This window comes from Bufo gargarizans, chromosome 4, assembly GCF_014858855.1.
Source record: "Bufo gargarizans isolate SCDJY-AF-19 chromosome 4, ASM1485885v1, whole genome shotgun sequence".
NCBI classification, from domain to species: domain Eukaryota; kingdom Metazoa; phylum Chordata; class Amphibia; order Anura; family Bufonidae; genus Bufo; species Bufo gargarizans.
Genome location: NC_058083.1, coordinates 387,234,808 through 387,248,250, shown reverse-complemented (window position 1 = coordinate 387,248,250; position 13,443 = coordinate 387,234,808). Strand labels below are relative to the sequence as shown.

At 44.2% G+C, this 13,443-nt stretch overlaps 1 protein-coding gene across 1 annotated transcript in view; it reads left to right on the top strand.

Moving 5' to 3' along the window:
* Window positions 1–13,443, top strand: part of TMEM178A (transmembrane protein 178A) — a 168,058-nt gene that overhangs the window by 121,899 nt on the left and 32,716 nt on the right. The window contains exon 2 of the mRNA XM_044292070.1: window positions 8,226–8,339. Coding sequence (XP_044148005.1) covers window positions 8,226–8,339 — 114 coding nt within the window. The remainder of the gene's footprint in view (window positions 1–8,225; window positions 8,340–13,443) is intronic.

The following is a 13,443-nucleotide window of genomic DNA, read 5'->3' as shown; positions in this document are numbered from 1 at the left end:
GATTAAAACATTTTTAGTGTCTTTATCAGAGATTGTATAAAGGATATTCCTTCCAAATTTGTATTATTAGTATAAAGGACTGTTGTGTACAATTAATCCAGAAATTAAGATTTGAAAGCTATGAAATGAACTTGCAACATAATTATTGTTTTAAATAATTATTATTTAAGAGATGGAAATGTACAAGTATTTTAAAGGCAAGTTAGTAAGATAAAAATCTAGCTATGTCCACTGACAAAAAACTGCAAAACAAATCCCAGTAAGTCCCACGGAAGCCAGACCCACCCCTGAAGAACAAGAAGCAACTAACTATAAATTTCCTTCTGATCTCTGAACTACTCTGTACATTAATACCATTAAAGCTACTTTCACACTAGCGTTTTTGCTGGATCCGGCAGGGTTCAGCAAAAACTCTTCCGTTACTGATAATACAACCATCTGCATCCGTTATGAACGGATCCAGTTGTATTATCTTTAACATTGCCAAGACGGATCCGTCATGAACTCAATGGGGGGATGGATCCGTTTTCTATTGTGGCAGAGAAAACTGATCCGTCCCCATTGACTTGCATTGGGGGTCATGCCGGATCGATCTTGCTCCACATCCCAGGATGGAAAGCAAAATACAACATGTTGCGGTTGGCTCTCAAGTATGGAAACGCAACTAAATGGAACAAAATGCATTTTGGAGCATTCTGTTCAGTTCAGTTTTGTCCCCATTGGCAGTTTTTTTTCGGTATTGAGCCCCTATGACAAAATTAAATACCGGAAAACTTAAACGCTAGTGTGAAAGTACCCTAATATTGTTTGGGCTGGATTTACTGCATTCACTGCATTCACATATATGTTTTCTATTAGGAACATAAAATCTAAAATGATGGCAGTGCCAAATCAGTCACATGATTGATCCCACTGACTTTAATGAGATCCATCGAAGTTACTGGAAAAAATAGCACTGCACACTATACTATTTTTATGGGAATAAAGAGAAAATTATGGACTGGCACTCTGTATGTGTGGATAAAAACAATCCTTAATACTCTGTATGTGTGGATAAAAACAATCCTTAATACAATATAAAGTGATCACGTACATTTAATATTAATATTTTTATGGGAAATTTGACAGAACTTCACCACAGATGTAAACAGGTGCCAAATACATTCTGCCACTATAAATTCTTTTGAAAGCATGTTCCATGACTTTATAATTAAGGCCTCCCATTTTGAGGCTGAATCTCTCTTTTAGAATCGAAGTGTCAAAAGAAAAGGTTCAGCCTCCAAAGACACAAATGCTTCTTTGCTGTAAGAGCTGTGATGCAGTGGTATAGTATATACAGTTGCAAGAAAAAGTATGTGAACCCTTTGGTATTTCTGCACAAATTGGTCAAAAATGTGATCTGATCTTCATCTAAGTCACAACAATAGACAATCACAGGCTGCTTAAACTAATAACACACAAAGAATTAAATGTTACCATGTTTTTATTGAACACACCATGTAAACATTCACAGTGCAGGTGGAAAAAAGTATGTGAACCCTTGGATTTAATATCTGGTTGAACCTCCTTTTGGCAGCAATAACTTCAACCAAACGTTTCCTGTAGTTGCAGATCAGACGTGCACAACAGTCAGGAGTAATTCTTGACCATTCCTCTTTACAGAGCTGTTTCAGTTCAGCAATATTCTTGGGATGTCTGGTGTGAATCGCTTTCTTGAGGTCATGCCACAGCATCTCAATCGGGTTGAGGTCAGGAATCTGACTCTGACTGGGCCACTCCAGAAGGTGTATTTTCTTCTGTTTAAGCCATTCTGTTGTAGATTTACTTCTATCCTTTGGGTCGTTGTCCTGTTGCAACCCCCATCTTCTGTTGAGCTTCAGCTGATGGACAGATGGCCTTAATTTCTCCTGCAAAATGTCTATTGTGCAAACTGTAAACATGCAGCAATGTTTTTTTTGGACAGCAGTTGCTTCCTCTGTGGTATCCTCCCATGAAATCCATTCTTGTTTAGTGTTTTACGTATCGTAGATTCTCTAACGGATGTTAGCATATGCCAGAGACTTTTGTAAGTCTTTAGCTGACACTCTAGGATTCTTCTTCACCTCATTGAGCAGTCTGTGCTGTGCCCTTGCAGTCATATTTACAGGACGCCCACTCCTAGGGAGAGTAGCAGCAGTGCTGAACTTTCTCCATTTATAGACAATTTGTCTTACCGTAGACTGATGAACAGCAAGACTTTTGGAGATACTTTTATAACCCTTTCCAGCTTTATGCAAGTCAACAAATCTTAATCGTAGGTCTTCTGAGAGCTCTTTTGTGCGAGGCATCATTCACATAAGGCAATGCTTCTTGTGAAAAGCAAACCCAGAACTGGTGTTAGTTTTTTTATAGGGCAGGGCAGCTGTAACCAACACCTCCAATCTCATCTCATTGATTGGACTCCAGTTGGCTGACACCTCACTCCAATTAGCTCTTGGAGATGTCATTAGTCTAGGGGTTCACATACTTTTTCCACCCTCACGTGAATGTTTACATGGTGTGTTCAAAAAAAACATGGTAACATTTAATTCTTTGTGTGTTATTAGTTTAAAGGGAACCTGTCACCGGGATTTGGGGTATAGAGCTGAGGACATGGGTTGCTAGATGGCCGCTAGCACATCCGCAATACCCAGTCCCTATAGCTCTGTGTGCTTTTATTGTGTAAAAAAAAAACGATTTTATACATATGCAAATGACCCTGGGATGAGTCCTGTCCCTGACTCATCTCAAGTACAGGACTCATCTCAGGTTAATTTGCATATGTATCAAATCGTTTTTTTACACAATAAAAGCACACGGAGCTATGGCGACTGGATATTGCGGATGTGCTAGCGGCCATCTAGCAACCCATGTCCTCAGCTCTATACCCAAAATCCAGGTGACAGGTTCCCTTTAAGCAGACTGTGATTATCTATTGTTGTGACTTAGATGAAGATCAGATCACATTTTATGACCAATTTGTGTAAAATACATATCATTCCAAAGGGTTCACATACTTTTTCTTGCAACGGTATGTGAATTTAGACCTAATCACCGCCTAGAGCTTAGAACCCTTTACTATGAGCCAGAACAGTGAGCTGCCTAATTAACCACCAATTGCCGCCATGATTTGCTGGTTTCTGCAAACAAGTATAATAATAAAGTGGAGAAGATGATGGATATAACTTTTTTTTAATATAATGATTGCTGGCACAGTGCTACCTAGCACACAGCATGGTCCTAGTGATCAGTGGGGTGGACTGTGTTCCCCAAGGCTCATTTGCTCTATTGAGAAGTACAGGGCACACTGTACTATCATGTACTGGAATCTACATACTGTACATAGATTAGCCCTACACCTAAGTAATAATACATTTCCTGACTGAATGTTACCAACATACAGAGACTTAATAATAGTACCATACAGTAAAATAGATTGATATAGTGATTGGATAACAAATACCATAACATGATCAGATAACACTACCATACTGTGACCGGATAACACCACTATACTGTGACTGAATAACTGGATATATAAAGAGGCACTGTACATTATATGATTAGGGGTGCAGTACATTACATGACTAGGAGCACAGTATAGAATATAATAAGTGAGGACAATACAGGGTATGATTAGGGTGCACTATATATGGTATAATAAGAGAGCACAGTATAGGGTATGATAGGGAGGCACAGAACATGGTTAGATAAGGGGGCACAGTACAACATATTACTTGGGCCACAGTATAGGGCTGTGATGAATAACTTTCGGCACTCCAGCTGTGGTAAAACTACAACTCCCAAGATGAACACTTGCTTGGCTGTTCTCAGAACTTCATAGAAATGAATAGAGCATGCTGGGAGTTGTAATTTCAACACAGCTGGAGTGACTGAGGTTTGCTATCACTGGTATAGGGTATACAGGGGCACAGTACAGGGTATGATAAGGGAGAACACTACAGGGTATAATAAGAGGGCAGAGCACAGGTCAAGATAAGGTAACACAGCTCAGGGTAAAATTAGTGGGTACAGTATATGACTAGTAGGTATCACAGCAGGTACTATATGACAGCAACTATGACAATTGATGACAGGGTAACCAGAATTAGAAGTACTGTAAGTAATTTCCAGGATTACTTGGATGTCTGCTACAATACCCAGGATGTCACTAGCGGTAACCAGTCACTTGCCCCTCTGTCTGGAGGTTCTCTTCACCTCTCCACACAAGTGCATGTAGCTGGCTGGGCACCAGGATTCCACTTGTTCATCTCAGACGGGTAGGCAAACGGGTGAGTCACAGAAATGCTCAGCTGTTTCCTCCATGCCATGGCAGGCCGGCATGCTGTGTGAATGTATGACTGAGCTGGTTGGTGGAGCTGCAGTTCCTGCTCATTGCTGCTCTAAAAATCAGCTCAACACTATACATTAAAATCAATGCTAAAAAAATATACAGTAAACTCCCATACTCCCTCTAGTGAAAGAGACAGACACCTGTAAGATTAAAAAAAAAAAAAAAAAAAAAACATGGATCGCACATCCAAATGCCCTGCATTGATCTATTATTGTCACTCAGCACAATTCATGTAGCTTCTCAACGTAATTAATAGTATACCACGCCCTAATCTACAGTCATGGCCAAAAGTTTTGAGAATGACACAAATATTAGTTTTCACAAAGTTTGCTGCTAAACTGCTTTTAGATCCTTGTTTAAGTTGTTTCTGTGAAGTAGTGAAATATAATTACACGCACTTCATACGTTTCAAAGGCTTTTATCGACAATTACATGACCTTTATGCAAAGAGTCAGCATTTGCAGTGTTGGCCCTTTTTCAGGACCTCTGCAATTCGACTGGGCATGCTCTCAATCAACTTCTGGGCCAATTCCTGACTGATAGCAACCCATTCTTTCATAATCACTTCTTGGAGTTTGTCAGAATTAGTGGGTTTTTGTTTGTCCACCCGCCTCTTGAGGATTGACCACAAGTTCTCAATGGGATTAAGAGCTGGGGAGTTTCCAGGCCATGGACCCAAAATGTCAATGTTTTGGTCCCTAAGCCACTTGGTTATCACTTTTGCCTTATGGCACGGTGCTCAATCGTGCTGGAAAATGCATTGTTCTTCACCAAACTGTTGTTGGATTGTTGGAAGAAGTTCCTGTTGGAGGGTGTTTTGGTACTATTCTTTATTCATGGTTGTGTTTTTGGGCAAAATTGTGAGTGAGCCCACTTCCCTTGGATGAGAAGCAACCCCACACATGAATGGTCTCAGGATGCTTTACTGTTGGCATGACACAGGACTGATGGTAGCGCTCACCTTTTCTTCTCCGGACAAGCCTTTTTCCTGATGGCCCAAACAATCGGAAAGAGGCTTCATCTGAGAATATGACTTTGCCCCAGTCCTCAGCAGTCCATTCACCATATTTTCTGCAGAAGATCAATCTGTCCCTGATGTTTTTTTTGGAGAGAAGTGGCTTCTTTGCTGCCCTTCTTGACACCAGGCCATCTTCCAAAAGTCTTCGCCTCACTTTGCGTGCAGATGCGCTCACACCTGCCTGCTGCCATTCCTGAGCAAGCACTGCACTGGTGGCACTCCGATCCCGCAATCCTCTTTAGGAGACGATCCTGGCGCTTGCTGGACATTCTTGGACGCCCCTGAAGCCTTTTTAACAAGAATTGAACCTCTTTCCTTGAAGTTCTTGATGATCCTATAAATTGTTGATTGAGGTGCAAACTTAATAGCCACAATATCCTTGCCTGTGAAGCCATTTTTATGCAACGCAATGATGGCTGGACGCGTTTCTTCGCAGGTCACCATGGTTAACAATAGAAGAACAATGATTTCAAGCATCACCCTCCTTTTAACAGGTCAAGTCTGCCATTTTAACCCAATCAGCCTGACATAATGATCTCCAGCCTTGTGCTCGTCAACATTCTCACCTGAGTTAACAAGACTATTGGGCCTCATGCACATGACAGTATTTTTTCACGGTCCGCAAAACGGGGTTCCGTTGGTCCGTGACCGTTTTTTCGTCCGTGGATCTTCCTTGATTTTTTGAGGATCCACGGACATGAAAAAAAGTTTTGGTGTCCGCCTGGCCGTGCGGAGACAACCGGATCCGTCCTGAATTACAATGCAAGTCAATGGGGACGGATCCGTTTGACGTTGATACAAACAATATGGTGCAATTGCAAACTGATCCGTCCCCATTGACTTTCAATGTAAAGTCAGGAGTCCCTTTTATACCATCGGATCAGAGTTTTCTCCAATCCGATACCATCGGATCAGAGTTTTCTCCAATCCGATGGTATAGTTTAACTTGAAGCGTCCCCATCACCATGGGAACGCCTCTATGTTAGAATATACTGTCGGATATGAGTTACATCGTCAAAACTCATATCCGACAGTATATTCTAACACAGAAGCGTTCCCATGGTGATGGGGACGCTTCTAGCTAGTTAGAATATACTACAAACTGTGTACATGACTGCTGCCTGGCATCCCCTGATCTCTTACAGGGGGCCGTGATCAGCACAATTAACCCCTCAGGTGCCGCACGAAGTGAAAACTCAGCTCTGAAAAAGCTTTTATGCAGACGGACCTTCGGATCTGTATGAAAGTAACCTACGGCCACGGATCACGGACGCGGATGCCAATCTTGTGTGCGTCCGTGTTTTTTTTCACGGACCCATTGACTTGAATGGGTCTGTGAACCGTTGTCCATCAAAAAAATAGGACAGGTCCTATTTTTTTGACGGACAGGATACACGGATCACGGATGCGGCTGCAAAACGGTGCATTTTCCGATTTTTCCACGGACCCAATGAAAGTCAATGGGTACGCGGAAAAAAAAAAGGAAAACGGCACAACGGCCACAGATGCACACAACGGTCGTGTGCATGAGGCCTTACTGAAATGATCTCAGCAGGTCCTTTAATGACAGCATTGAAATGCAGTGGAAAGGATTTTTGGGGATTAAGTTAATTTTCATGGCAAAGAAGGACTATGCAATTCATCCGATCACTCTTTATAACATTCTGGAGTATATGCAAATTGCTATTATAAAAACTTAAGCAGCAACTTTTCCAATTTCCAATATTTATGTAATTCTCAAAACTTTTGGCCACGACTGTACATACTGTATACAAGGCATTAGTATACGTTTTGATCAACCACATCAAAGAGTGGATACCTACTCTAAATCGGTGCAGCACCACATGGGGACTACTGCCACTGCAACACCACACAGGCAGGAGGCGTGACGCAGCTGTCCAACAGCACCCCTGCTGTCAGACCAGTGTCTGTGTCTTTACTATGGTATCAGCATTCCTCCCATTTGACCCAGGTGTTTTTCATTAGCAGGAGACTACAGAAGGGTTAATTACCTTCTACTGGGTCTCAGTTGGTAGCCCCTGAGACCAGATGGAAAGGTGAGCTTTTGATATCTGTTCACATGGTGCAGTGCTGAATGGTTGCTGTTGTTGCTGTGACGCTATGCCTGTGGGTCAGTGCTGCTCAGTGCCAAGGGGGCTTTAGTTTGACAGTAGAGGTGCTGTTGGACAGCTGGGTCATACTGCCTGGATGAAACATCAGAAGTTGATTCGCATTAAACTTTGTTTGAATACTGTACTGAGCAAGCGCTCCATACAGTATTCGAATGTATTGGCGAGAATGTATTGGCGAGACTTCGCGTAATAACTTCATAAATTGATTTCTACTGTAAAAAAAACATTTCCCCAACTGTTTCATCCGAAGTCGATTCGCTCATCCCTACTTTTTTTTTTAATACTCCCTCTAGTGGCGGCTGCTGGTAGCCAGCATGTTATTATTTAAAGAATGTCTATATACAGTATATGGAGGTCTGAGAGCTATAAGGAAACATTGAGAAATTAGCACATTTTGGACAAAAAACCCCAAAAAGTCAGATTCACTTTAAGCTTTTAGGACTGTTTCCTTGGGGATGTTCATCTTTTTCTGGTTACTGTGAAGCTTGTTTATAGATAATTCCTACCAATGTATTTAACCTTTTCATTTGCTTTGGTAAAATCTATAACATATTAATCAGTGTTAAGTTCCATTCTTTATGGCACAGCTTGTTGTAAGTGATATCTGAATGTCTCAGTATCAAAATAGTGCTTTTTCTTTAGATAAATGTGCTGTTTTTACACATACATTTGTGTGCTAAATTGCTTTATTTTTTCTTTGAAGGCATCGCTCAGAAATGCACAGCCATCAAGTATCACTTCTCTCAGCCAATTCGCCTGAGGAATATTCCATTCAATCTGACCAGGACTATTCAGCAAGATGAGTGGCACCTTCTCCGTAAGTATAATGCATTAAATGACACCAAGCTGCAATTGTAAAGGAAGAGAAAAACATGTCACTTCAGCAAATGGCATTTATTATGTAGAGAAAGTTAATACAAGGCACTTTCTAATGTATTATGATGGCCCATGTTGCTTCCTTTGATGGCTAGTAGTGTCGATCGAGCACCAAAGCGCTCGGGTGCTCAAGTAGAACACTTTGGGATGCTCGGGTGCTCTACAGAGCACCCGAGCACAATAGAAGTCAATAGGAAAAACCAATCATTAAACCAGGTCAGAAATTGATGGAAACACCACTGAAATGGTTCGAGAACAGCATGGGGAGGATGTCTGAAGACATCTTGGACTCCCAGGTCGCTGCTGGGAACGATATTGTCTGAGTAGTACGCCACTTTTACAGACTGACAATAATACGCAACAAACCGAGGGGCTAGGGCCTGCTGCTGAGCTGACCATCTAAAACATTAGGGGCGAGGGCCTGCTGCTGAGCTGACCATCTAAAACATTAGGGGCGAGGGCCTGCTGCTGATCTGACCATGTAAAAAATTATGTGCGAGGGGCCTGCTGCTGAGCTGACCAATTAAAACATTATGGGCGAAGGCCTGCTGTTGAGATGACCATCTAAAACATTATGGTAGTAGGCCTGCTGCCGAGCTGACCATATGAAACATCATGGGAAAGGGCCTGCTGCTGAGCTGACCATCTAAAACATTATGGGCAAGGGCCTGCTGCCGAGCTGGCCATCTAAAATATAGGTGAGGGTCTGCTGCCAAGCTAACCATCTAAAACATTATGGGTGAGGGCCTGCTGCTGAGCTGACCATCTAAAATATTATAGGTGAGGGTCTGCTGCCAAGCTAACCATCTAAAACATTATGGGTGAGGGCCTGCTGCTGAGCTGACCATCTAAAACATTAGGGGTGAGGGTCTACTGCTGAACTGGCTCTCTAAAACATTAGGAGCGAGGGTAGCCTAATAAGCATGTTGATATGATGGAGGAGGAGGACGAGAAAAGGAAGATTGAACCATATACCTTTTTTGTGGTGGAAAGGGTGCATGGAAATACAGTGTATTCAATACACCATAAAAGCGACATAAAAGTGCTTTTATGTTCAGCCACTTAACTCTGGTGGAGTAGAGAAGTCAGGGGCAATCCAGGACTTGTTCATTTTGATAAGAGTCAAACGGTCAGCATTTTCAGTTGACAGGCGGATGCTCTTATCAGTTATTATGCCCCCAGCAGCACTAAATACCCGCAGGGCAGGCCAGCATCTCCAAGGCGTAGAGCGCCAGTTCATGCCACATGTCCAGCTTGGACACCCAATAGTTGTAAGGCACAGAAGGATCATTGAGGACACAGACACGGTCTGCTAGGTACTTCTTCACCATCTTCCAAAATGTTTCCCTCTTTGTGACAGTAGGCCGCGCATCAGGGTGAGGGTCCTGGCCGGGTGTCATGAAACTGTCCCAGGCCTTGGAAAGTGTTGCCCTGCCTATTTTGGAACTGCTGTGTGTTCCCCTCGTCTCCCCTCTTTGGTTGCCCAAGGAACTACGTACTCTGCTGCCAGGGTTGTCAGCTGGAAATTTTTGGAGCAATTTTTCCACAAGGACCTTCTGGTATTGCACCATTTTGCTAGTCCTCTCGACCACAGGAATGAGAGATGAGAAGTTCTCTTTATAGCACGGGTCGAGAAGGGTGAACGACCAGTAATCAGTGTTGGCCAAAATGCGTATAAGGCGAGGGTTACGGGAAAGGCAGCATAACATAAAGTGAGCCATGTGTGCCAGAGTCCCAAAAGACAAGACTTCGCTGTCCTCATCAGGAGGATGACTCTCAATCTCCTAATCCTCTTCAGCCCATCCATGCTGAACAGATAGAATAAACCTGATATGGGTACTACCCTCTGTAGCTGAGGCAACCGTCTCCTGCTCCTCCTCCTCATCAAATTTGCGCTGAGAAGACGAACGTCTGGCTATCACCCTGTGTACTGTCTTCCCCCATTTCCACCTCTTCCACATGCAAAGCATCCGCCTTCATTGTGAGCAGCGAGCGTTTCGTCAAAAATCCATGCCCACTTGTCGCTTGTGAAGAGCGGAAGCTGACTGGAAAGGCGACAACCATGTTGCAGCTGGTATTCCACTACTGCCCTCTGCTGCTCGCAAAGCCTGGCCAACATGTGGAACGTGGAGTTCCAGCGCGTGCTCACATCGCACAACAGTCGGTGAGCTGGCAATTGCTAGCGATGCTGCAGCGCTGCCAGACCGGCGTCAGCTGTAGATGACTTTCAGAAATGGGCATACACACGGCGAACCTTCACCAGTAGCTCAGGCAAATTGGGGTAGGTTTTGAGAAACCGCTGAACCACTAAGATTAACACGTGGGCTAGGCATGATATGTGTGTGAGCTTGCCGAGCTCCAAAGCAGCCACCAAGTTACGGCCGTTATCAGACACAACCATGCCTGGTTCTAGGTTGAGTGGCGAGAGCCACAACTCAGTCTTGTCCTTTTATACCCTGCCACAGCTCTGTGGCGGTGTGCTGTTTGTCACCTAAGCAGATCAGCTTAAGCATGGCCTTAAGCATGGCCTGTTGCCGCTTCCCCACTGCAGTGCTACACTGATTCCAGATACTGACTGATGGCTGACTGGTGCTGCAAGATGACAATTCAGAGGTGGAAGTGGAGGTGGGAGGAGGAGAAGGGGGAGTTGCAGCCACTAATGTAGGTGGTGGCGGAAATCCTGATGGAAGTAGGGCCCGCAATCCTTGGTGTCGGTAGCACCTGTGCCATCCCAGGGTACAACTCGCTCCTGGCCTCCACAACGATCACCCAGTGTGCCATCAAGGAAATGTAGCGTCCCTAGCCACAAGCACTTGTCCATGTGTCAGTCGTTAAGTGGACCTCCCCGTAAATGCGTTATTCACGGCACACATGCTGGTGTAAGGCGGTGATGACACCCCGGGCAAAATAGTCCACAAGCCTAAATGGCAAAATTTCCAGGGCCAGCAATTTGGAAAAGTGTGCATTTAGTGCTATGGCCTGTGGGTGGGTGGCTGGGTATTTGCGCTTTCATTCAAAGGACTGGGGTATGGACATTTGTACGCTGCGCTGGGACACAGAAGTGAATGTGTTAGCTGATGGTTCATGTGAAAGTCCAGGTGCAGGTCCAGGTCTTGGACAGGGGATTGGCTAGCATGTAACACAGGGGAAAAGGAGACAGTGGTGTGACCCGCAGACACTGATTGTGGACCCAGGCGTTCGGCCCACCTATTAGGGTGCTTTGATGCCATGTGGCAGATCATGCTGGTGGTGGTGAGGTTGCTAGTGTTTACACCCCTGCTCATTTTGGTACGGCACAGGTTGCAGATGACAATTATTTTATCGTCTGCACTTTCCTCAAAAAAGCACCAGACTGCGAACACCTACCCCTTGGCAAGGGAGACTGCCACAAGGGGGTGCTCCTGGGAACAGTTGCGGGCCTGTTTGGTGTGGCCTGTCTTCTCCCTTATGTCATCCCACTTCCTCTTCGAGCCTGTTACGGTGCTGCAGATCCCTCCCCCTCTATACTGCTGTCCTCGCTCAGCTTGCCACCTTCCCAGGTTGGGTCAGTGACTTCATCGTCCAGCATCTCCTCTTCCTCACTCTAGTCATCCTCCAGACTTGTTGACCTAACAACAACCTCACTTATTGACAACTGTGTGTCATCCTCAATCTCTTGAGACACTAATTGCCGTTAACTTATTGGCAACTGTGTCTCATCATCATCATCCACCTTGTGAAACACTAATTGCCGTTCCGCACCTCAATCTTCTTTTGACTGTGGATGCTCAAGAGTTTGGGAATCGGGGCAAAAGATCTCCTCATGTCCCTCTGTATGCGAGAGGCCCAAATTAAGGAATGTTGATTAAAAGAGCTCCTTGGAATATCTGAGTGTGGGATCACTTGTTTGCAAAGACCTCCATGGTGGGAGGAAGGAGGATCAGGGCGAGGATTCAGTTGACCAGACTCTTGGCTACTGAGACTGGACTTCTTGGAAGACAGGGTGGTGCTTAACCGACTGGAAGCATTATCTGCTGCAATCCAACAGACCACCTGCTTGCACTGATCTGACTTCGATAGAGGTGTCCTGAGCCGCCCTGCAAACTGGGACATGAAGCTAGGTATCGTGGATGAATGTGTTTCTTGTGCTCTGCCAGCAGGCACATTTTCACCACGTCCAGGGCCAAGGCCTCTGTGTGCTCCATCAGCAGCACGGCCACTTTCCTGTCCCTTACTGCTCACCTTCATCTTATTAAGTGGTATATATGCATGCAAGTATGTCACACGTACAGTAGCGCTGATTTTAAGTGTATGCGCAAATAAATTACAGTCAATGTCACAGATATTTGGGATGCGGAAACGTTATAAGGAGAGGTACCACAGGTAATGGCGCTGGTGTCAACAGTGGCTAAGAAAAAATTTCTGTCAATGTCACGGATATTTGGGATGCAGAAACGTTATACAGGAGAGGTACCACAGGTAATGGCACTGCTGTCACAAACGGCTAAGAAACAATTTGTCAATGTCACTGATATTTAGGATGCGGAAACGTTATACAGGAGAGGTACCACAGGTAATGGTGCTGCTGTCAACAGCGGCTAAGAAAAAAATAACTATCAATGTCACTGATATTTGGGATGCGGAAATGTTATACAGAAGAGGTACCACATGTAATGGCGCTGCTGTCATATTTTTAGTATGCACAGATGTTAAACAGGAGATGTAGCACAGATAATGTTGCTGTCTGCAGCATCTACGGATAAAGTACACTGGATGTCACAGATATTTTTAGGAAGCGCAAACGTTATACAGGAGATGTAGTGCAGGTAATGTAGCTGTCCGCAGCGGACTCCGTCTACGAAAAAAGTACACTGAATGTCAGATATTTTTAGGCTGCGCACACATTACACAGAAGATGTAGCGCATATAATGTCGCTGTCTGCAGCGGCCAAACATTTGCAAGCTATTTAGCGCACGTTGTGCTAAAAATATATATTGCTGCCAGATACAACAATAGTCCTCAAAAGGACTTTTGGCTCTCTAACACCATCCTACCTAGCAAATAA